Raw genomic sequence first — 26596 nt, 5'->3', positions numbered from 1 at the left:
TTTGAGACAGTGTTTATAATATAATGTAGAACACATTGAGTTGTAGCTTTTGCAAAGAAAATGGTATATAATAAAATACATATGTGCAATAAATTGTTTATACCTACGTCATTTCCGGAGAGAAAAATAATAAGCAAGGGTTATTTTTCGATCACTCTATGTATATATATATATATATATACTACTTCGAAAAGAATAAATCAAATTAATTCTTAATTTGAGATGAGAATAAAGGGCAGTGTTCTATCAAATGTCTGGCTCCAAATTTTACATGTCTCTTCAGAAGTCGAGCCGTATCTAAACAGTTTGTAACCAAATTTCCATCTAAAATGCACTAGTTTGAAAAAGTTGTACTACCCTAGTAGTGCCCTAGATAAATCTTGAAGTACACTGAAAATTGCGCACGTGCAACATCATAACTTGCTATGAAACATTTCAAAACTAAATTAAACAGTGCAACTTTGTAGCTGAATTGAATAAATTAATATTAGAGATGTCGAGTTGAGGTGTCTACTGGCCATGGTTATTTCGAAAGCTTTGGATCCTGTATTTGAATCTGACGACTGGCCATGAAAAAATTTACTGGTTTAGAAAGGCTTACGCATCTGGAAAAAGAGAGAATGCAAAGCTCTTGATACTGCACAAGCACAGAATGGAAACATGAAACTTTCTTCATGGAGCATTAGCAGGCAAATAATCATCTAGCAAAATTAGTGATATTGTGGGATATCCACTGAGGACGAAAGTGGATCAATTCCGGAAAGATTGCATTGTAACAGTTTCCGACTCATATTTTGGTTTCTGCAGCATAGTCAAACAGTTCCACAAGTAGTAGCTGTTGGAAACTTAACTGTGACTGTGAATGCCTTGATATGTAACGTGATATCTCCGAGACTGAGTATCACACATGAATAGCACATCTTAAATGGAACTCGGTGAAGATCACAAAAGTGGCTTTGCTTGCGATTTGCACGTTGATGCTGTAGAAATGTATGAGCCTAGCATGATGTGGCCATCCACTTCAGTGTATTTGAACGACCAATCCACCATTTCTTTTACAAATTATACATTTAAAGGCTTCCGTAGCGCGAATGTTCATGCGCTTGAACTCAGACATGCTGTTCAACGCAAAATAAACTATAGTAAAGAAAGGCGACACATCCTGGTCGGAGATGGATGGAAAATTATAGTCACTGTCGACTAGGCATGTATAGATATGATGAGTTGCTGAAACGTTCAATCATATCCAGAAATGTTGCGAAAGGACGAAGCTGTTTTTATTTGTTAGTGCTCAGATATTAATCAACGCGGGTTCATGATAGTCGCTGATTTTTTTTAATACGGGAAAATTAAAACTTTAAGTTTTACGTCCAACAGTATGCCGGCTTGGTTAAAAGAGGAGAAAATTTAAACTATATCACAGTCCACAGTATGTGAAATATCTGTTTATTGTGAAACAGATTTTGCGGATATTTGCAATGAAATCCCAACACTGCATCAAGTAGATATTAATCGCAAGGTATTGAATATTTTTAGACAAGACATACAGTTACACAGTAATGTGGGCTCTGGCATTGTTTAAACGAATTAAGCTTGTAACCTTCGTAATCATAGAAGTGGGTATTCGCGAGAGTTTAGTTGACAAACATGGTCTTGAAATTCTAATACACCAATTTTCTGCAAATAATGTGCTCAGATTTTGGTCTCTCTTTACCACAGAGACAGAAGCGGGGAAAGTACCACTTGAACAGTCCGCAGCAAAAAACCTGCAACATGAGCATGTAAGTTTATTGTGAAACTACGCCTAACAGCGCAGGGAATAAACATAACGTCTAAGTGGCACGAATCACGCCGGAAGAAACCTCGGCGTTTTCCCCTGCACATTTAATTTGGAACAAAAGACTTCGTCGTTTCACAATAAACGTACATGCTTATGCTGCAGGTTTTTTGCTGCGGACTGTACAGTGAAAAGTTGTTTTTGTCAGAGGAAACTGTTTGCCAGGTAAGAGTCACAAATCCACAGAGGATGGCAGACGAGTGGACTGTCATAGCGAATCTACCAAGTCGTAAATCAGGAAGATTATCAACACCTGTATTTTAAGAGGTCATAGTTTTCCTAACGTTGGAAGGAACTCAGGAGAGGACGCCATGTAAAAAAAAAAAAAAAAAAAAAATAACGTTTTCAAAATTTCAAAGAAAGGCCGAGGAAAGCTACTAGGAAAAAATACGAGCAGATGTAAGGACAATATTAAGGTGGAAATTGGCACACATGGTAATAATGGCTCACGACGTAAACCAAAATAGTATTTGTGAATGAGTCATTGAATATCTGTATTACTTTAGCCATATTTAGTTAGATGAATGATTGATTATTACGAATACACATTGAGTTTCATATACTAAATCTCGAAAACCTCGAGCAATAAAGATAATGATCGCGCTAATGGGTTTCGCACACACTGTACACAAAATAATTTTGTATGAGTAGAATTACATATAATTAGGTGACAGTTTAATCTCAACAAATTAACCACCTATAGACAACTGAAATTTTTCTAACCTGAGGAAATTTGGTAGCGATAATACGGAAATATTCTAAAGAGTGAGTACCAGTGTCGAGGTATATCATGTGTAAGGAAAGCTTAGCTACAAATTTGTATACGTTCGGCGACTATGATGTATTCACCTGCATACGTTCTTTATGTGGCAACTCAAACTTCTTTTATGTGGGAAACGCTTATCACAGTTGGCACAATAATAGAGGTTTTTGCGTGCATGAATGAGTATATGAGACGACAAACCAAATTTTCGAAGAAACCCCTTTCCACATATATCACAATAATAATATTTTTCACCTGTATGAATTAACAAATGTCTATTTAATTTGTTTTTTTCGCCAAACCCTTTGCTACACTCCCCACAATAATAAAATTTTTGACCTGTGTGAACCAACAAGTGTCTATTTAATTTATACTTTTCGCAGAATCCTTTATTGCATTCCCCACAGTAATAAAATTTCTCACCTGTGTGAACCAACAAGTGTCTATTTAATTTATATTTTTGGCAGAATCCTTTACCGCATTCCCTACAATAAAAAAAATTCTCATTTGTGTGCCTAAAATTATTATTTCGGAATCTTTTCTCACATTTCTTACACTGGTGTTTCCTAAAGTCTCGATTTTCACAATCTTGTAATTGCGCGTTCCCTCGTGGATTAGTTACAATGTCCATGTTCGGGCCAGATTCATCGAAATGCTGCAGATCAAAAGCAACACTAGAGTCTTCTCTTGCGGAATACACATTTTTATTTCCTGTTTTTCCATCCTGGTTGCAATAATTTCTTTTCCGAGGAGGAAACATCAACTTGTGTCTTGTACCTCTAATGTTTTCGTGAAAAATCCTGGGAGAGTCAGAGCAAGATGAGCGAATTATCCTAAAAAAAAGAAAAAAAATCAAACATATGCCTCTTCAACAGTATACTTAACCTTATTTTTTATGCTTTACTGTATACGACTATTCCCTAGAAATCTGAATGATGTACTCTAGAGATAGACTGATTAAAACTTTTAACATTAATCTAGACATAATGAAAAATATTAACTCTAAAAATGAGACCCCTGACACATAATCATTTTGATTGCGAGCATACTGGCTTAGACCACTCAATAACGGCAGCCACATTTCATAGATTCTAACATTAAGTAAAACAGAATATTTCCTATTGCGAGCGTACTGGCTTAGATTTTTCAATAACGGCAGCCACATTTCACAGATTTTAATATTAAGTAAAACAGAATATTTCCTATTCCTCTGGTTTCAGTTGTGGCTAATGTATACGGTTCCGAATTTGCCTCCTTCTGAACGTAATGTTTTTCAAAGTCATATGGCGTCCTGTCTAGAAAAAAAATTCTTAAGTTAACGCAATACCTAATTGAATATGTTGCATCAGATCGCTTAGATCTATTCATAGATTGTAACGTTAGGAAATTACTACTTGTAGTTCAAATAAAAGGAATAAAATAATAAAATAATATTTCTTTGCTCATTAAGGAACTCTAGAAGTGACGAATCATTCGAAACATACTTTAAGAATTATTGTTAGTAAAGTAATTTTTTTTTGTTTGTTTCTGCATGTGCATACCAATTATTTTGTAATTTAGATGTTTAGGTTAAATTGTATTATCACTATTTTAAATCTCTATGACTTGCTTCGGTTTCTTCGACAAATGTAATAATTATTAGATAGGCTGTTGTGAGAAACAGTTAAAAATAAGACAAATCGAATATAACATATAAACAAACAAAATTGAGAATATTTTGTGTATAAAATATAAAGGACCGTAATTTCTCAACTGAATGCATAATACGTAATCTAAGATTTAAGAATTTAGTACGAAACGCATGTAATAATGTATAATATAAATGAGTAATAATTGTATCTTCATTCGATTGTACATCACTAGTGGAAGCAGATTCTTTCCAAATTAAAACCGGTAAAAGAAATAATGATTTCTATCATGTACACAGTTGTGAAAGTGTCTCTTGTTACAGTACAACCAGGGGATTTGTATTGTGTTTGTATACTCTATGTATGTAATGTCACTAATAGATGCACAATTTGAATTTAAGCTATGCTTAGATCTGATCGATGAATCAACGAAGATGGAAGACGAGCTTTATGGATATGTAATATATACATACGTATTAAATGAAGTGAAACGTTACAAAATTTAAATATGTACTTGCGATATGGAATGAATTGATGTACGTAATTGAAGAATTCTACGGAATATTCAAGGATGAACTGACTGATTTTGTATACTGCTGCTTGACTGTGTATAGCTAGTTAATGTATCGTAAATTGTTTTAAGGTGTATATCGCAACATGGTAGTGTCATCATAATTATTGTGAATGTTGTTTGAAAAGTAAATAATTATTACAATGTTAAATAATTTGCAGTACGTTATTTTAGGAATATGATTCACAGACAAATATGGTGCGACAAGGAGTCAAGTTACTAATTTTCCAAGGCTATAATCAACACAGACGAAAATCAGTTAGACTTAGGCACCACAAAACACTTAAAGAAACATTCCCTGAGAAGTGCGAAATTTCTACGTAAAAGTATTAACTGATGATTTTTGGGGTAATTTATCAGTGTCCTTATTCAAGGTCCAGAAGGAAGCCGCTGACATGATTTTCCTCCTTTATCCTTAGTACCTTTTTCCATGACTGAAATATTCTATAGGAAGCGCTTACCCTGACTGGCGCTTACAGCCTCCAGTGTTGCTGGAAACAAGTATGGGTAACACTGAAAGGATTAAATCTTTAGAAGCATACAGCAACTGAAATTTCCATATGATTCCAGAACAGTTTTAGTTAATACCTAAAGTCATCACATTTCGGTAATCTCCAAAGCATGGTCATATGGAATATGATGAATACCGTTTGCTTGTAAAAGCCTTGGACAAGTAACACGAACAAATTTGATAGGCCCAACTTTACATAATTAAAGAAATGGTAAACTAATTGCGTGACACTAAATCTTAAATTTACGTAATTCCACCTGTGTGGTATGTAGAAGAAAAACAGATCGAGGGGAAAGCAATACGGTGCTATTGAAATAAGTGGTTAAAAGCTGTCATGAAGTTTATTAAACAGAGTAGCCTGAGAAAGTCTATCGTAATGATGCTTCAAAAATAACACTACACGAAAGAAAAAATATAACTGTTATATCATATGTAGGGCTTTTTATATGCATACTACGAAAGAACGGGTTTAACTTTTACATATGCTAGAACGTAAAAAAATCTTTAATATTAGTCACATTTATTCTAAACGATTAAGTCGGTCAATGTCGATATAGCATAATTAAATAAGTGATACAAGAATAGTCTGAAGAAACAATTCTCAAGGTTATTTTTTTTTCTGAAAGCTCAATACCGACCATATTCAACACCAAATTTCAAATAAAGTTTCACTAGAGTACTAAAATCTAGAGTACGACTCCAATCACACGATTTTACTCAAACAAGTTTATATAAATTTTATCACTTAGTTTTAGTGTTAAGTATTTTAGGGAGAATAAAAGCTTCAAGATATAACTACGCTAAAATTTAACATTACGTTTTAAATATTTCGATTAAATTTATTTCATTAGTTGGAGTTCGATTTATTAATGAAGCATTCCTAGCTTATGATTGCTTCAATTACCATCCCTTTATTTTCGTCCTTGCGTCAAAGCAGCAGATGCTATACAAACGATAGATGGGTGCACGTTCGCTCAGTCGTAGAGGAGTCGTCCCTATTGCTAGAATTTAGCTCGACCGTAATCAGAGTAGCGAACATTTTGTGTAAATTCTCTCGCTGGGACTCACATACACAATCCAAAAATTCTTTTATAAGTATTGGCTATCATTAGTCATCCATCTTCTCAGCACAAAAGGCTTGAGCTTGCAGAATGAAATAAGAATAGGTTTCCATATTTCGCAATGAAAAGGTTGATCATACAGCACCGGGAATAATTGTGGGTAAGGTCACAAAAAAGCAAGTAGTGCAAGTTGAGTTTATTCATGACGGAGTTATGAAGTTTAGACAAAGGAGACTAATAGTAGTACAGACATACACACCAACCAGTCCGTAGATAACTGAAGAATTCGAAGGAAATTATGGGAAATGCACGTGAATTGGCCAATTTCTGAAGAAAGTATTCACCAGTAATTGGAAACACTTGATGCAATGCACAGAATAGACGAAAAGTATACATAGGGATCCGAAATATTTAGCCAATGTTATGGAATCGTCAACGATGTAGATAATTTTGTCTTGTTAAAATTTACTACTTAAACACTTTGTTTCAAATTAATATGATTTTTAGATAAAAGTGTGAGATATCTGATAAATTAAATTAACTCACCTGTTTCTATTGGCATTTCGAAATTTTAAATATTTCATTAATTTAGGATAATTTGGCAATATCGCATTTAATCGTTTTAGAAAAACATATTTCACTTAAAATTTTGTAAATTCTGATAGAAAAGTTTCAAATTATGTTTATATATATAAATGTGTGAGTTTCAAAAATTATAAAACATTTTAGTAATGCTAGTATTATCGTTTTATTATAAAGAATTTTCTTAATTGGTAGTGGAGTGTTGTTTTTCTGTTTGTGGGACAATCTGTTGCAGAGTCCTTATAATAACTATTATTATTAACTGTTGTAAATACAGTTGTTGCTAGCCGCTTGTTGAGAGAATGCCGCTCGTAATATACATAAAATATGCGTAATATGCGTTTTCTTTTTAATGTCATGTTGTTTCCAGGCGCTTAGTAACCTGATTTTTTTCTCATTGACTCTTTATCATCTGCTTTTCTATTATCATATGGAGGGTCACTGTTACCCCTTCCAGTTAACTACTTTCGATGCAATGTGAAGGCAGTTCAATGACTAGTGGCGTGGAGAGTGCCAAACTTGGAAATGGTTTCTCAGTTAAAAAAAGATATAAAGGATTATACGCTTCCACATTAAATAAGCTATATATACACTAACAACAACATACAAGTGATATAATATATGGAAGTTATGTGATAGCAATCTGGAACATACTAGCTAAGAACCAAAGCTAGACATTGTTCAGATTTGCGAATATTCTTGCAGACCAAAATTTCCAGTTATCCTATGGCAATTAAGTTTGAAGTTACGTAACGGAGCATAGGACGGCGGCATACTATAGAATGCTACTATGTTTGCATGTAGTATCTGTGAGTCGTCTTATTTAAAGGACTAAAATTCGTCGTCCAGAATATTTCTTGATGTTGACGTTATGGTACCAGGGTACAGGGGAAATATCCGCTTACTTAAAAGCTAGTGTGGTAATAAGTAAACCTATTGCCATCTGTATGCAAACGCCAGATGCTGTCGCAAGCAATCAAAGACATTCAAAGATACAAGTCAAACCAAAATCCTGTGGTCTAATTTTGATGGAGTGTAAGATTACTAGTGGGTCTACGAAACTGGATCCAGAGTTCGGTAATATATGTTTCCTTTCAAAACTTGAGACAAATGCATACTATTTTGGGAAGTTTGGTGAAAATGATTTTTTGGTTGAGTCTCTCTTGAACATACTAATTTCCAATATGTAATTTTGCCTCATTCAAATTTTCATCAATGTTTGTAATCTGCAGCAATATCCAGATTTGCATAATACATTTCAGCATGTATTGAAAGGACAATAAGAATATTATGTCTTAATTTTACTATTTCTGTTTTGCAATCCATATCCTCCATGTATTATTTCATATTCTGATCTTGAGCGTCTTACATGCCAATTTTAATCCCCTCCTAAGACAAGCTTCTGATGTAATGAACAATTCAGCAGACTACTGAAATTGGCAATTGTTTTTACAATTGACTGCCCAGCTGTCATCAACCCCAACCAGGAGCATCAGGATTTTGTGTTGGGTTTTTCTTCCTCAATTTAAAAGTACTACTACTACTAAAATGTACCATACTCTTAATATTATGAAAAACTACTACTAACACAGATTTTCTAGTAAAATTACTGATCTGCTACTGAAAATTACCGCACTACTACTGAAATTTAGGAAATTACTTCTAAAATTATTTAAGACACAATTTTGATATGTGTAGAAAGAAGTGACCAGAATAGAATAATGGAGTTAAAAATTTTGGATTCAGTTAATTAACTATTTTTTAAAGATACCTTTCTTCATAAAATTACACTGTATATATATACACACACACACAGGGTAGTAGGTAAGTCCACCGACAAACTTTGGGAGGCGATTCCTTATACGAAATGAAAGAAAAAAGTTCTAATAAACATGGGTCGAAAAATGCCTCCTTTTAGAGTTATGATCCATTGAAAAATCGAAAATTCATTTTTCAAAACTCCCTAACTTACCAACTATAGGACCTATCCCAAGCGGTTTAAGGAATTACACAGGAACTAGTATGTTCTCTATGTAAATATCCATGTTTTACCATCCTCCGTTATCGGTGAAAGGAACTGTAAAAAAGAAGTTGAAGTATAGGACTACTCCTTTAAGTACTAGTGGTGCGTTCGTTTCGCTGGTACCGGTGAATTCTGAAACATCGATATTTAGATAGAGAGTATACCAGTTCCTGTGTAATTCCTTAAACCGCTTGAGATAGGTCCTATCTTTTCTAAGTTAGGGAGTTCTGAAAAATGATTTTTCGAATTTTCAATGGATCATAACTCTGAAAGGAGATATTTTCGGCCCATGTTTATTAGAACTTTTTTCTTTCATTTCGTACAAGGAATCGCCTCCCAAAGTTTGTCGGTGAACTTACATACTACCCTGTATATATATATATATAAACTGAATATGCGTGCTAACTTAATTCATGTGCAATTGAGTTAGCTTAAGTTTAAAAATTTGATAAGAGATATATCTTTCCAATATAACAAAAATATACCTGACTTCCTGAGAATAGCTACTTATGTCTCGAGTTCCACATTCATCAATGCACACTTCATCTCTGTCCTCAATATTTCCCGAGATTTGATTGCTAGCCTTTTCCGCAATATGTGTAAAATCATTGTTTTCCGTGTTTACGTTAGTGTCAAAAGATTTAGTATTCACAGCTAACTGACGTAGTGATAAACGCCTGACCAAACATACTGCATTTGAAGCTAATTTCCAATCTGCCATTACATTATTTCCACTACCTTCTAAAGGAACTAGAAATTCAGGTTCTAGTGTTTCTTTTAACATGGAAACTGCATTGTCAATACTTTCCTGCTCTCCACTTGTTACGGGTAACTCACATTCCAAATGTGGCTCAGAATTAGCTGAAAGTGAATTTGTGTGTTCTGATTCATTATCACTATCACTTGGGTCATAATCACAGTCTTCAATTTCAACCTTAATTGAAATGACGTTAGAAGAATCCAAAGCCATTTTCTTAAGAATTAATCACATCAAAATCTGACACTACCAGCATTCATGGTTAACATCAAAACAGTAACTCTGAAAGCAATAACAAAATTATTATTACAACAAATATATGTATATATACACATATCGGTAATGTAAATCTCGTACCGATCCTTAGCAGGATTGATTCTTTATATGATATGAACGAGAAAGATTCAAAAAAATCTAAGAAGGCCATTTTTCAGTTATAAACCATCAAAATACAAAAAAAGAAAACGCCATTGCTTAAAACTAAGGGTCCAAGCACAACTAGGTGGGAAAATTAAACAGGAATTAGTATATGCTTTATCTAGATATGAATGCTTTATATTCCTCTTGTACCGCCGAAATTCTATAAGCAAGTTAGTGTACGACTATGCACTTTTAGGTATTAAATAAGTACTCTCCTTGCCGGTACAGCTGGATTCCGAAACCGACTGCTCCACTAGCATACTAGTTCTTGAGAAATTTTTTTGAACTCTTGCGATACTAGCCATACTTTTTAACCCAGGAGGTTGCTAAAAGTGATTATTTTCACATCTTCGGCTGCTTATAGTTCTGAAAGTTATATTTTGTCCCACGTCTATTAGAACAGTTTTTGTTCTCTTTGATATGAGGAATCATCTCCCACTGATGATGGGCACAAGTTTAAGACTATTTATTTAATATATACAATTATATAAACAAACGAATAACCAAGGGAAGGCTATAACCTTGAAGAATTTGGATTGGACAGTATCACACTAACAGCTTATTCTAGGTTACCATAAAAACAATAAACATGTCGTCGCTGCGCCTCGAAGAACTGCTATGTGACATTTTTGTCGAAAATGAGTATGTCCCTGTAAATAAACCAGAAAGCTGGCAGACAGCGTCTCTTATAATGTCATAAGTTAATATTCAACTCTTTCGCCACAATGAAAAATTTTAGATTGAAATCAAAGGTTTCTGGTTCTCGTCACGTACGCATTGATTAATATATACAAATCCTCTATGTGCTTATAATGGCGCAAAAAATGCTACGTAAACACAAAGATTGCAATATAATACTGTTGAAGCAAGCTACAACACTGTCCAGTGCATAATATACGGAGAACAAATTTTATAATATTTTTCAAGTGTTCCCGTGTATTGGGCAAAATTTTAAAAGTTCGAAATTTTTTTTTGCTTCTTCTGAAAATTTGTGGTTTTAACATATAACAGTTCTTCGAGGTGCAGCGACGATGTGATTGTATAAATACTTTGAACAAATAATAAATGCGCGAACTAATATATATCCCACAGAAGAAAAAGAAATACATTAAGAAAAGGAAAAGTGTTGGGTTGGATTCGACTTATGATTCGAAACCCATATTAAACTGTACTTCTACCTTTCATACAGCCTCGATTCTAAACGGAACGCTAAACTCATTAACTCTTGCCGGGAAACTCCATCCGAGTATACCTTTGATAATTATTATCATTACTATTATTATTATTATTAGATAAAACGCAACATGATCAAACATACGCACAGCAAGCATAAGTTTATTTTCCCTATATTCAAGTTCTCTGCTTTATTGTATTACTCTTCGAATAACCTTTCAAGAACATGCTATAACACATTTTTTTTTTGTTTCGAAGATTATTTCACATGCTTATTAGTACGATTTTCAAACGGTGTCATTCAGAATATATTACCTAAATTGCATTACGGTCAACGGTGATGTTTACTTGTTTGGTATACCACTAGTAAATTAAAATGACAGAGACATACCCACCAATAGGAAAGAAAGAAACTTTACTACCATAGGTGAACGATATTTCACAAATAATTTCTAACAATGTACATTTTCTCATTATATTTTAGTCATTTTTACGTGTCTGAACCGACAGTACCCTACGTTCTCCCATAGCTATAGTGGAACACTTTTATTCCTTCTTTTGAAATTTCGTGTATTATGCTTTGTGCAATTTTTCATGGAATATGAATAAGAATGTGTTCACTTTAATAATGTACTTTGTTATTTGACAAGATTTTATACGATTATTTAAAATAAGATTTAAATTATTCAGGATAGAAAGCATGAGAATGCTAAACAAATAAATAGATAAATACAATTTGAGAAAAAGAAATCTTTACGAAATGGGTACTTTCCTAATAAATGACGCATTGCAAGAGACGGTAAACAACTTTCGGGAGATTAAATTTACATCTTACTTGTTCGATTTGAACTTCAAAGAATACAAATTATTCTGAAGATAAAAAGGAGAAAGACCAACATGCGTTGACGAAAATTGAAAAACCACCGTATTTAGAAAAGTTAAAATTATATGTATCCTAAATTAGGGAGAGATATAATTGCAAACCGTTATTGACTAAATAAACGCTATATGTATGATTACGTAATGAAAACAGGACACTATATTTCTGCGGTAGCGTTCACCTTTAGTACGAATGGTTTCCTGTCCTGTTTAAAACATTTGGGTTTATTGTGGACAACATCGTGAAATTGAATTTTCTCGCAGCTCTGCCCTCTTCCCCATCTATCGTTAAAAAAAAATATCATTGACATTAATCCAATGTTCTCGGGATTGCTGCCAGAGTGAGTGTTGCTGTGCTGAGCTTTCGTTACCATACAGCGGCAACATCTTCAGAGCTATGTGTTGGAGTGTGCTTGTCGTACAATTTATCAGACCAGTTTTCATCATCCTGCACAGAAGATGGGGGTCTTAAATACTCTAATACACAGAGCATACAAATAACAAATCCAGATAATATAAGCACAGAACTGTCTCACTTGCAAACAGTATTCAAATTCAACTGGTACTCGTAGAAACAGATCAAGACAGCCATGAGAAAATATAGTAGCAGAAATTGCACCACAAAAGAGGACAACACGGCAGACAAGGAAACTATTGCAGTTATTCCATATATGGGAAAAACCTCCAAACAACTAGCAAGACTATTGAAGAAATTCAACATCAAGGGTGTACACTGCCCTCCACCGAAAATCGGGAGTTTACTACCAACTGCAAAAGACTCATTGGGATTAAAGACACTGGGGATCTATAGGATCACCTGTGAATGTAACGCCACTTACATAGGTGAAACGGGAAGGAACATTGAAGACAGAATGAAAGAACACCAGTGACACACCAGACTTAAACAACCTGAAAATCTGCAATAGCCGAACACTGCATACAATACAATCACACGGCCATGTGGGACCAAAATGAAGTACCAAAGAAAAGCAAACAGTTCTGGGACAGGAAAATACATGAATCTCTATTCATCCGTACATACAAGCTATCCATCAACAGAGACGAAGGTTTTCATGTACCTGACATCTGGATCCAGCTTCTCAGTACGAAAAGAACCATCAGCCAATCAGAGAGCAGTTTCCACCAGCAAAATCAGAGCACGCCATTGGCCAACAAAAACAACCAATAGAAATACAGCAATTCCTAAAGACTACAATATAAATTGTACGACAAGCACACTCCAATACATAGCTCTGGAGATGTTGTCGCTCTATGGTAACGAAAGCTCAGCACAGCAACACTCACTCTGGCAGCAATCCCGAGAACATTGGATTAATAGTAGACGCCAGCAAAGTTTCAAGATTATAAATCATTGACATTGTTAAACCATGTGTCACTTTCAACCTACACGGCATAATAATGTGATGCTAAAGTGTTCAATTTATTTTTTATTGAAGATAGTTTGTAGAAAGGCATTTACTTGAAGAATTGATATTACATTGTGGTTTATGTACACTTCAAATCCACGGGATTTAAGAAGATGTTGCTGTTTGCAGGTGACGTAGTAGGTATTTCTGCTCTTCAAGGCCTCGGTGTTCCATAACGAATAAAACAATAAAAAGCTTCAAATAAAACTAGTAGATCACGAAACATTAAACACAAATAATATAAGTTTATCTTGTTTAAAGCATAATACATATTACAAACATTGCAACGCATTATATGATAATCGCAAATATTTGAGTGATAATGACACCTAATATCAAACATAAGAGTAGGTCGAAAATGACGCTTTCAGATTTCTTTCTGCTATTGAAATAATACTATCGTGGAAAGGTTGTATAGACGTACACAAGTAAACGTGCAAAATTTGGGAAAAATCGACTAAAATCTTAGGGTGCCACTGACGCAATCTTTCGGCGTCTATGCGAAAGCAAGATTCATTTTACACTGCTCAAAGGTATTTCTTTCATATTTTCGTTAGAGGACAAGTTATACCCAACAGTAACACTTAAGTAAACCTAAACATTTTCTTTTCTTTATCTAAATATTCGATTAAATAAAACTCTGAAGAATATTACCACTTTAACCCCTAATATTTTCAAAAACTGTATTGTAACGAAGAAGTAAGTTTAGAAAGTAGAATTTTTAATTTACGAATAATAAAATTTCGTATGATTAATCGATTATTCAACTTTTCACTGTCTCTAAATACACAACCCAGGAGTCACCACCGGTAGACAATTTTATGTTGAGTTTATATTATACGCAGACCAACTGCTTTTCGCGTTTGGCACATCTTTATATTTCGCGATCTGATGTCGCAAGGAAATTCTTCTCTGTTACAGGCTTACCAATATCTTCGTTTTATCAATTGAATTTTTACCAGTGTTTAACTTGAATTTCCACTTTGAACAACACTGGAATATCTAACACTTGTGGTTAATCCTTGCTGAGGTACATTATATTATCAACTGTTATCTTACATAAGAAAGAAGAATTGATTTACAATTCCAGCTTTAGAATTTGTTTGCTGGAATTTCTAGCGTGACTCATGTTATTTAACGCTAAAACTCAGAAATGAGTAAGGTCGCGAATAAATGTTATTTACCAATAAACGAAGCAGCAGGTAACAGGGAGGTACTCATTGCCATGCAGCTTGCATATTCACCACCGTGATAATTTTCTATCCCATATAGCAACTTCCTTTGCTCTTGTGTTTAACACAGCCCAGCCACCAAGGTCGGGTTAAAGGGGGACTTAGACAGGGACTTAAGATATAATCATCACCATAAAATAAAATATGGCCGAGAAATACGAAACATATTCCGTTAAGTTTCCTACTGTACTTTCTTAGAAATGTATTAAGTGAAGTCAGCAAGGGAATATATTTTTTCTATTTCTGAGCCTCCAGATGGGTTAATCCAGCCCTAGCAGGCAGAGGTAAGTGTGAAAGAAAATGATGTAACATGATCATTGGATTTCCTCCAAGCAGAATGCGTTTCTGAACTACACGTGTGAAATGTTTTTTCACATATTTACTGGTTTAATAGTTTTATTCCCTCTTCCATTCCATTTGACAGTTTTGTGCTGATAATTTCTTCAAATTATTTCTTCCTCTAAATTTACGTTGCCTGAGCATTGTTCTTGGCACTTACCTCAGCCAATCACTTGCGTCACATCTACATATTTTAATCAATGGACCCTGTTTAACCACTAGTTTTTAACAGCAAACTTCCAGTTTTAGATGCATCTCTGGAAGACATCACTATCGAGTACCGCGCACTTCCAAATGCAAGTAGCCTAATGGGCATTATATATCTCTGTTTTATATATTTCTCTCTGAGTTCCTGGTTGCGTTTATTCATTAAATTCAGTCACAAAGTCATTCTTCCACTTTCATTTAAGCTTCGGAAGACGTAATAATAAAAGCTGACCCTACATTAGCTAAATTCCCAGCTACGTCACATTTTTCTATTTTCTTTTACCCTTCTTCTCCAATCATTTCTTGTATCTTTATATATTACGCTTAACCTGTCACAGCCATTTTTCTCTCTGATCAATAAGATCATGTACAACAGGTTAGTTCTTCTTATTCATTGTGCTTGCGCGTTTGAACAGTCCTTTGTTGAAAGTAAAAATATCAAAGCGGTCTTCGCTTGCTTTTGAAGGCAATTACAGTACTTTGAAAAGCCTTGGTCCGCACTTTCAATGTAGCACGGAAGAGTCATTTGCGTTTCTAATGCGCTCCTTGATTTTCTCGCATTCTGTCGCAAAACTGCCAGCAATTTTAGTAAGATATGGTTCCTTTGCATCTCAAACATTACAAATGAAAATAATATATATATAAAAACTCGTGGCTTTATACGTCATTGAAGTGAAGTCATTAATATCGTGCTATAAAATCGGGCATACTGCCCTTACTCTTTATTTTGTAGATTTTTCTTCAGTAGATCTGTTCATTCTGAAGTAAACTCCATGACTCAATAAGTGAAAAGAGCCTATGGTAAAAACTACACATAAACAATAAAAATTATACAAGTCTCATAAAACTCGTAATATAAATACCATTTGTTTTTTTTTTTCTTCGCGTGTGGTTGCACGCAAATACGTAATATGAATGAATGACTGAAAAGAATATACACGTATTTCCCCACATGATTGTGGGAACAGATGTCTAGGGGAGATTTAGTAAAGACCAACATTTTTTCTTCTCTATGTTGTTAACGTACCCGCCTTTAGGGTGGAAGACCTGAGCTCGATTCTCAGTAGGCGCTGATGTGCTTCGAATCCTACGCTAGTGCACAGATTCACATATCACGACCTAAGAGCTGAACGGGACACTAAGCTCCAAATGAAGCAACCAACATCAACTAGCACAAGCTACAAGCATAGAGATTTTTTTTTTTTTAATATTAACATAAGCGTCGATATACAACCATTAGAATAATTGAAGAAATATGCGTCTAAAATAAGATGTTGGGAAAAATATCTTACATAATAAAAATTCACGTATTTTAAAAAGTATTGTCGAATATAAATAATATTAAGAGCCTAACCTGCATTGAAATATTGCTTTCATAAAGAAATTTAATTAACTGTAGCACTCCTACGGCATAATGTGAGGTTAAAATGATAGTGTTTTAGGTATTTGTACATTATTAAAGGGGTCAGAAGTAGGATACTCTTATATTATAATTGGTTGTACAAATCTTTTGAAATAAAATTAAAACTTCTGCAAATTTCACAAATCTGTGGATTCATGAACTGCTTCGACACTTCTTTCCTACCAAAGCAAAGATTGGTGCTTTATGTAGCATTTACAAATATTTTTATGTAGATTTTCTATAAAATAGTTGTCTGTAGCACTTATAACGGTTTTTCGCCAGTAAAACTACATTTGTAAAATAAAATAGTTTCTGTACACTGTACAGAAATAATACGCTGGCAAAACATAGTATTTCATATAGTCCTTTTCCATATGTACTCACTAATTTAAAAAAAAAAAAAAAAAAAAAAAAACTGTAGCCCTTGTAATAGGTTAACCTACTGATTTTACATTTCTAGGCATACAATACAGTTGTGCAGAAATCTGTTCCTCAGAAATGTTTTTGAAAGTACAGTACTCAATTTTCCCCGTAAACTTTACAAAATGTGCTGTTCTTAAAGGTAACTACCACAAAATATTTTATTAGAATAACCCTTTTAGACTAACAAGAGAAAACTATTTGCACACACACATATTAATAGCCCTATAAATTTCAACTGAGGAAAGGCCATTCTTTCTAAACGTACTCTACTTGGGTATATTTCGTTAGTTGATATATTTTGGCGGATTGTTACGAAATTCAGTGATGTCTCTGTGTGACTACGCTATATCTTAAGCGTTAAACCCGGTGCTGATGGAGGAGTTAGAGTGGCACATAATGTTTCATCTACGCTCTATTAGATCGAAAATACAATTTATCGGAGCGCTTACGAATTTATTAATTACGAATTTCTCTTGTAAGCAAATAGACTTCCAATACCGAAGAGAAATTGTTACTTATAAGCGTAGTTGAATTCCTGGATGCAGATTTACTTTGATAGGGCTTCACAATTACAAGTATCAATACAGCCTGCGAACATATGCCATAACAACGACAGTACAGGAAACAATAACCAACTTGTGCTAGGTAGTTATTAAACAAGGAATCGTATCTTACCGGATAAAAGGCAGAGACAAACTTGTAGATCTGAGCGGCAGCAGCTGCTTTACCGGCTGAGTATACGCGTAAAAAAAGATAGCCGGAACACACTGCTTTTGTGGGTGATAACTGTCAAATAACATTTACCCACTGCGCGACTTTAAATTAGTTCTTTTATATATAGTTTTCAAGTTATATTGTTAAAGAAAAATCATCAAAAATAAAAGCACAAAAGATAGTAAATAGTTCTCTCTTTTCTGGTTTTAATTTTGTTAATTTTCCTTTAGAAACATGTTGAAATTTACTTTTTTATATTTCTTTAGATCATTTCAAATTTTAATCATTTATCGCGGGATAAGAACAAATTTTACACTTAGATGTTACTTGATGGGGTCTTTTAGTGCATGGCAACAGAAAGCAGACCCATTTTACATTTCTTTATGCAGACATTTTTACAGGTTTCTAAATTTTTCTCGTACATTTTAAAAAACACATTTCAATACCGCAATTTACGCTCATTGCAATTATTTGTATAAAGAAATAAAATGGAGCATTCGTAACCCGTAAAACAAGGATTATTAGTGGTATCTTTGCTTAAGTACTTATAACTGCAAAATTTACATAAGATGTAATATATATCTTCTTACAAGAACAATGGGGTTCACTCAAGCAGACCGGTCTACCAAACAGAAAATTTATACGTAATATACGATGAGAAATATTTTTAGTAAACGAATGAGGATGTGAATATAAGTAATAACTATCAGTGAACAGCATATTGAAATGAATTTTGAGTGATAAAGTATTATATCTGTAAGTGTGCTCTTTCACTACTCTTATTTATGCGTATACCCCCGGGGCCGCGGTGGCTCAGTGGAAGAGCGTTCACCTCTGGTGCTAGGAGTCTCGGGTTCAAACCCTGCTCCCGTCAAGTGAACTTTGTGGTGGACAAACACCGTGTGCGTGGGTTTTCTCGGGGTTCTCCCGTTTCCTCCCACTTTGTTCATTTCACTATTTCATTCATTACTCATCATCACCATATCCTTTAGCCTAACCGGCATAATCGTGGGACGTAAAACTCAAAAATTTCATTTCATTTTCATTTGCGTATACCCACATCACTGACGCGCTTGCTCGCTATGGATGCAACTACTGATGGGCAGTGGAATATTCTCGGTGGAAAGGAATTTAAAAAATGGGAATATTCCTGGGTTTTTTCCCTGGCATATAAATTTCCGGGAAGGAATTTATTTCCATTTCTTTACTTTAGTTTCCAAATTACAAGAACGCTATGACTAATTATTTTATTTCCATTTATTATCATTTACTTCCACGTTTTAAATAATTTGGAGGTTTAAAAATGATATTAGTTGACTACCTTATGTAACTAATGATGTGTTTTTTTTTTTAATTTACATTTCCATTAGCATTAGAAAGTAGCAAAATAGTAATTTATAATTGAAGAGGAACTAGTTAGTAAAACTATCTAGAAATTCTGTAGAGATAGTGGTGAGGTACTATCAATACACCCCGAACCACCGTTAGTAGTAGACATTGTCTGTCTGCTATCTCTGACTTGCAGTTTCTGAATAGGTACTCAGGATTCTCTTACATTTTGAATTAACGCACGAAATTCCGAGAAATGGATAGGAAGAAAGGTCGTGTGTGCCAATGTTACGTAAAAAATTCTAAAGATAAGTCAGTATCTTGCAAATATTGTGGACATAATTATGTATGCGCAAATGCTGATAAAATGGTGAGAATGTCTCAAAATTTTTAAAATGCCTATCGCAAATAAGGAAAGCTATTACGTACGGAGATTCTGGAGAAATAACTACTGGTACTAGAAAGGAGCAGGAAAGAGTACTACTTGCCTGGGAGTACGGAAATTATAGGAATAGAGGAAAGTGATATTTTCCCTGAAATTCCTGTAACAGGGGAACGCCATTCACTTTCCGTTAGACCTTCATCTTCCTTATCATTGCCAGTAGAGGAGAAGAGAGAAAACGCTTCCAAAATACGTTCTCTAGAATCCTTTATCGACGCTATGGATTCAAACGAAAACATATCTTCTCTCAGGCAACGTTATATTCTGTAGGCGATATATGATATCCTCACTCTCGATCAGGATTCCTGAGTTCTGACATGATTGAGTGTTATGAGCAGAAAATATTCAATACAGGGGAATAGATTAATTATCCATGCAATGATTTAGATAACGGGTTAAGTTCAGAGTCGCTCCTCCAGCTACGACATAATTCAGTTACCTTGTACATGAGTTTCCAAGACCAGAATGGCGTCCCTTGTGTTGATTTCCATAGCAGTGAAGCTAATTCTTAAGGCTGTATTTATGTTCACAGATGAATCTGCCTCTATTAATAAATTTTGCTAAACATTATTCTTTCTATCTGAATTAACGCTTGTACTTGTAAATATAAATAAAAAGTGACCACGTATTTGTAATCTGAACCCCGCATTTGTAATCATACAGCAGGAAATGAGACAGTTTTCTACAATCGATTAAAATCTTTGAGTTTTACGTCCCACGATTATGCCGGTAAGGCTAAAGGAGACGGTGATGATGGGTAATGAATCATCACGAAGAAAGTGGGAGGAAACGGGAGAACCCCGAGAAAACCCATGCACACGGTGTTTGTCCACCACAAAGTTCACTTGGCGGGGGTCGGGATCGAACCCGGGACCCCACGCACCAGAGGTGAACGCTCTACGACTGAGCCACCGCTGCTCCTGCAATCGATTAAGCATCCCAAGAACATATTTCATTCCTATCCTCAACTTTCTAATGAAACCCAAAATGGTAGAAATTTACATTTTCCTGGCTCAACATTCGTGTACATAGAACGAAAAGGAAAAATATAGAAGGAAACTATTTTCTGCAATCAACTAACTGTTTCATGAATAGTCGAATCAATGAAACATGGGTTAATTATCTGTTTTCGGGATTTCATAAATAAATCATATTCCATCGTAGTTTGTAGTAAACAGTTTTTCAGAAGTATTTTGACCAGGAATACTTCATAAATTATTTGCCATGATTTTTTTTTCAAGTTAAATTTATAACTTGCTGTTTTGTTGATTCGTAGTACGAAGAACGTTATTGTAAGAAAGTAATGTGAAAAATATATTCACGATATATTCCGCTCGCTCTTACAAAATGACTTAAACCGCATTTCTTTTTTTGTAGGAAAATCTGAACAAGATGGCGCCTAAAGCGATATATACTTTACTAGTGGAGTACCGCTCTCCATAGTTGAACATCCATTATGGATCGATTTCTTCAAGAAAATGAGACCATCGTATAAACTACCAACAAGAAGAGCATTGGCTAACACTTACCTTGATGGTGAATATGAAAACATGCAGTCGCAAACTACATCTGCAACTCCAAGAAGCAAGAAATTTAAATCTGCAGTTGGATGGGTGGAGCAATGTGCGAAACGAAGGTATTGTTAATTTTATTGTCGCGAGAATCCAACCTGTTTTTGATGACTTTGTGAACACTGAAGACATCTGAGTTCTTAAAAGAAAAAATAATATCCGTCCTTCAAAAGAATGAACCCTCAAAATTTTTTGTAATACCGGTAATTGCTAATAATGCTTCAAATATGCAAAAAGCACTCAAATTGGTACAAGAAAGTTACCCACATATTGTTCCGCTAGGGTGCTTTGCTCACACCTTGCATTTACTCTGTAGTGATGTTCTAAAATCTCATACGGTAGCACAACTAATGGAAAATGTAACAAAAATTGTAAAGAAAATACGTTCTGTTCATCTTCTTAACGCAACATTAGTTAAGATAAACAAAGACAAAAGTGTAATGTTTCTTTGAAACTACCAAGTAAAAGTCATTGGGGCAGTTGCCTTTTACGTCTTGAAAGCATGATTACTTGCAAATGCAGTTCACAAACGTTGGCTGTTAAAAAACAAGCAATCAAAGTCTTGCCCAAGGAAATGAGAAAAATGTTACTCGATGATAAATCATTTTGGAGTAAGATCAAAAGTTTAATTACAATTTTGAAACCTATTGTGACCTGGATTTTTAAATTAGAATCGAATGATTCATGTATACATTCTGTCTACACTGGATTCTATGAGATTGAAAGCAAGATCTCTGAGGCACTTTCGTTATCGTTGTCGACCAGTGAGCAGTCTGAAGTGTTTAACTAAACGAAACACAGAAAGGAACATGCTTTGAAGCCAATACATCTCGCGGCTTCACTCCTGGATCCTCATCACAAGGACACAGACACAATTTATCTCCAGGAGAAACGATCGATGGCATGGAATTTATCCATCATGTTGCTTTTACATGCAATTAGATACAATTTCAGTCATATAGAGGATGTAGCACGTTTCAGATCAAAACAAGGATTGTTTAATAAAATATTTTTGTGGACAGCAGCTGAAACAATAAGTTCACTGTTATGGTGGGAAGGGTTATATGGTACTTCAGAATTATCAAAAAAGGATGTGCGCATTCTTTTCGCTCCTTGCACGTCCGCAGCAACAGAAAGATCTCTCAGCATGTTTGCCTGGATTCACTCTAAGAAAAGAAACCGTTTAACCACTGAACGAGCAAGCAAAATTACTTACTTGGCATATAACTGGAAACTGTTTAATAAATCAGACACGTCCAAAAAGGAACATGTAGAGAAATCACGTGAAGAGGTGGAAATGATTCAAAGGACGACTACGAAAAAGGATGAAGAATCTATCGAATTCGACACAGGTAAAAGGGATCTAGACTCAGATATCCCATACGAAGAATCAGATTTTGACCTGCACTTATCGCTCTCTTAGGAAGAATTAGATATTGAATAAAGCAATCTATGCAGTTGTAAATATATATGCTTTTAAACTGTAATATTTACATGTCAAAATTAAAATTCCTTCTCAGAATTTTTTATTAGTACCGGTGTTTCTGGACCTGTATTAATTAGAATTTGTGTGCTACTTTTTACGTGTATATTCATGTACCAAGCGTTGTTGGCGAATACTTGTAACAGCGTGTATATTGTTCGAAATGGTTCATCTTGAATTAGAGATTTAATAGTACACAGTAAGAACACACTAAGAAAGCACAGTGTACCTCAATTCAACATTTTCTATGTATGTCATCCATACACTGGCAACCTTACGAATTTTTCGACAGACTACGTATGCATTCTGGCAGTTAGCCAGCTAATTTGATAATAACATTTAAAAATTTAATAACTTTATAATATCAGTAGCAGAGTCGAGATTTTACAGAATGCACTTACATATAAATTTAAACTGTTTAGCGGTGTAAAAGTATGTTTTTATATCAAGTGTCCATACCAAATGTTTTTCCAACGTATTTACTTGCATAAAGCATATTATAAATACATTTACATTTACGTGTACTTTCTAAATATAATCAGATAACAAGATACCGTTCAAAATATACATTTTAGAGAACCGTCAGGAGACAACAGTAATAAATATACTGTGATTATACAACGAATTACCTTTGAAATCGTAACATATTAATAGAATTCAATTTTCTTTGTTTGTAAATTCCCGGAATATTCCCATTTTTGGGAATCTTCCCGAAAAATACCTTCTCGGAAATTTACCCATCACTAGATGCAACGCTCTTGCTTCCGTTTGGGACCCCTGCTCTGACTCGGTTAAATAGCACTCGTGCCTTTTAGTGGCCGGTCAGCATAAGTTGGTTTGTTTTATACACTGTGCTCTTTATTTCATACGTCCAAACTGTATTTATACTTAGCTCTCCTGAAGTCAATCTGCATGTAGTAATGGAGCAACTCATTTAATACATGTTTTGCTAAAAAAAATACAAAGCTCTAATCTAATCTGAAAAAGGAAGAAATATGTAAAAATGTGGTAGAACCACCTGCTCGAGTAATGTAATTATAAGGTACAAAATATATTTTTGAAAAGACATCGCATAACGAAGCCATAATGAACATAAATGCTACGGAAAGCCAATATTCCAGTGTTAAGTAACTTGTTGATTTATTGGTTTCTTCGATCGAAGAAATTTATAAAGCTTTTTCGTTTACGTAGAAACCCATCATTTCCTATGCACCTGCTCCCTGTGGGCATGCCTAACAGGCCCACCTGCTAAAGTCTGTCTGATAGCATTTACAATTTCCGCTGGCAACCCCACATTAGGTGTGGGTGGTTGTTGCACTGGATGTGGTGTTATATGGCATTTAGTATCTCCCCCAACTCGAATCATGGCTCCAGAACCGTGTACCTCGGTTTTGTCTAAATTGTGGTAAAAAAAAAAAAAAAAAAAAAAAAGAGGGGGCACTGCAGGGCTTAAATCCCATCGCTCCCTCAGCCATTTTTTTTTTTTTTTTTTTTTTTTTTTAAGTGACACTGCAAATCTTACATGTGAAAGATTCGGGATGATACTAAATATCAGCCGTAGCTGTTATCACATATGTATGGACGCTGTGTTTATACCTATAATTAAATCGTCTTCAAATGAATCTGAACCTAGAAACGTGATCAAATCACAAGCAATAGTTCATAAAATGCTAGTAGAGCATTTCGTCATCAAAATATTGCATACATAATGAATGTAAAATAATATGGCAACAATTATTGTTTCATCAAACTTATCAGAACATACCTAGTTCTTGTTCTTGTGAACTGTTTTGCCCTGACGTTGAGTCTTCTGGACAGTTCAGTTAGATTCGTCTATATTGGTTTAGATGTACTATTGCTGAACATACCTATCATCATCAAATTATCTAAACATTATTCATAGTGATGCATTTCCCCGTCTAGCACTGCTGCCAACTTTTTCTAACAAAATGCACTGCTGCCAACTCTCATTGGCAAAATGTCACAAAAAGTTGCTATAGTCGCTAGAAAGACGCTAAAACAGGTATTTGCCGAATTGAGGCCTAAAAACGATGTGTCCTTTAATGTTTTTATTTTCTTTTCTATCTTTTGCGAAACAACATAACTTGTGTACATAAACGTATTAATTAAAACAGAAACCACGTAAAATAATATACCTATTCGCAAAGAAATACTGCAGCTTATTCCGTGCCACGTACAACAAGTCAACGAATAAGCGAAAAAGTCACTGTCTTCTGTGTCGATTATCGTAAACTCAAAGCAAAATTTGAGTTGCTTTGCCGCAAACCGTTACGAAACGAATTTTCCACATGATAGTACTGAAAACACATATTTTTTGGGTTGTTTTTATACCGTAGATGTATAGTTTAATTCAACCGGCATGTATTTGTCATAACTGTGTATGTTTTCTATTTTTGTACCTTTGATGAGTCTTATTATACGCACGTACTCGTGTAACATGTATGATTAAAGAGACGAAATGCATAAATGAATGACTGAAGAATGAGTGAAATGTGCCCAACTGTCTGCTTCTGTGTATTCCGTACTACTTCTCTTGATTTTAGTTTATCCATTTTAAAACATATGAACACGACACTTTTAAGAAGGATAAAAATCATACAAGTGGCACACTTCAGTGACTTAAATTTATCAATTACAGAGCACTATGTACTACACGTGCAGATTGCGATTAGACTAGTCATAACTTAATTCGAAATGCTTTAATTCAGTGATGGGCAAACTATGGCTTGCGGGCGAGATGCTGGGCTCTGAAAGGTTCTCTCCGGCCCAATCTTAGGAATGGAAAGAAGAATGGTATTCCTTGGGAACAGTTGTATTAGAAACAGACCGATACATGAAAATTTAACTTCATTCTAGGGAATTACTGCATTCCAGTACGAACCAAATTATAAAGATCTTCACTTGATATTGGAACTCAGTGTTAGAAAATATGTCAAGTGCGCCACTCTTATTTTAAAACAATTATATTGACCTGCTTAAGATTTTCCCCCTTTTCTTTAGCCCTTCTCTAAGGAAATTCACCCATCATTATCTTGAGTAATTCTTCTGTTCGGAGAACGAACGTACAATAATCACCCGCAATCAATTTTCCTCTCGCCCTGCCCGAGACAATTGAGTGACGTACTATTACCATTCCCAAAAGACTGTGTTCTCAATTGTAACAAGCCATAAGGAAAGTCCTGAATTCGTTTCATAGGGTGTGTTCACGTTGCGTCGTTATTCGTTTTATTCATCAATCTTTTGAGGATCGCTCAGTAAATAATATCGACATTTTTAGAAGAAAAGCACTGGATGAATTCATCAGTTTTGTTGCCAAGACATTTTAAAGTCGCTAAAAAAATAGTAGTCTCTTTTCTAAAAATTTTATCGTTTTCTGTCCCTCGAAATCCGCCAGATTTAGCGGCTTTTCACAATGATTATCAACAATTGTAAAATATCCCTAATGAAGCTCTAAAAGTAATCTAAAGCAGGTATTTGTCGAATGTAAGGATAAAAATTATATTTTTCATCTGCTCAACAACTTAGAGAAAAACACGTATACGCAAAGATAAAAAATAAAAACAGAAACCCCGTAAAATGACTCACTTATTCGAAGAAACACTGTCATCTTGTTGCTGTGGATGTTGAAGGATGTTATTGGCAGAGGCACTATTTGGGGAGTGCAAGAGCCTAATTGCTTCCCCGAGTTTTTGAAGTTCACACGTTTTATTACATTGCATGTTAATGGAGCATTTAAAAAAATTGCAACTTTTATTTTCATCGGGCACTTTCCCCTTCTTGACAAAAGGTAAATGACGCTGC

At 34.6% G+C, this 26596-nt stretch overlaps 1 protein-coding gene across 1 annotated transcript; it reads right to left on the bottom strand.

Annotated features, from left to right (window-relative positions):
* Positions 1-300: 300 nt before the first annotated feature.
* LOC145684363 (uncharacterized) lies at positions 301-24704 on the bottom strand. Its single transcript, XM_081756603.1, has 3 exons — positions 24540-24704; positions 9462-10015; positions 301-3433 (listed from the first exon to the last, which is right to left on the bottom strand). Exons 2-3 carry the CDS (start codon positions 9944-9946, stop codon positions 2683-2685), a joined length of 1236 nt encoding a protein of 411 aa, XP_081612729.1. The 5' UTR covers positions 9947-10015; positions 24540-24704; the 3' UTR covers positions 301-2682.
* Between the last annotated feature and the right edge of the window lie 1892 nt (positions 24705-26596).

The sequence above is a fragment of the Thermobia domestica genome, chromosome 4 (genome assembly GCF_964235325.1).
Source record: "Thermobia domestica chromosome 4, izTheDome1.hap1.1, whole genome shotgun sequence".
Lineage (NCBI taxonomy): Eukaryota > Metazoa > Arthropoda > Insecta > Zygentoma > Lepismatidae > Thermobia > Thermobia domestica.
The sequence above is the reverse complement of the archived record's forward strand: the minus strand, read 5'-3'. Positions and strand labels throughout refer to the sequence as shown.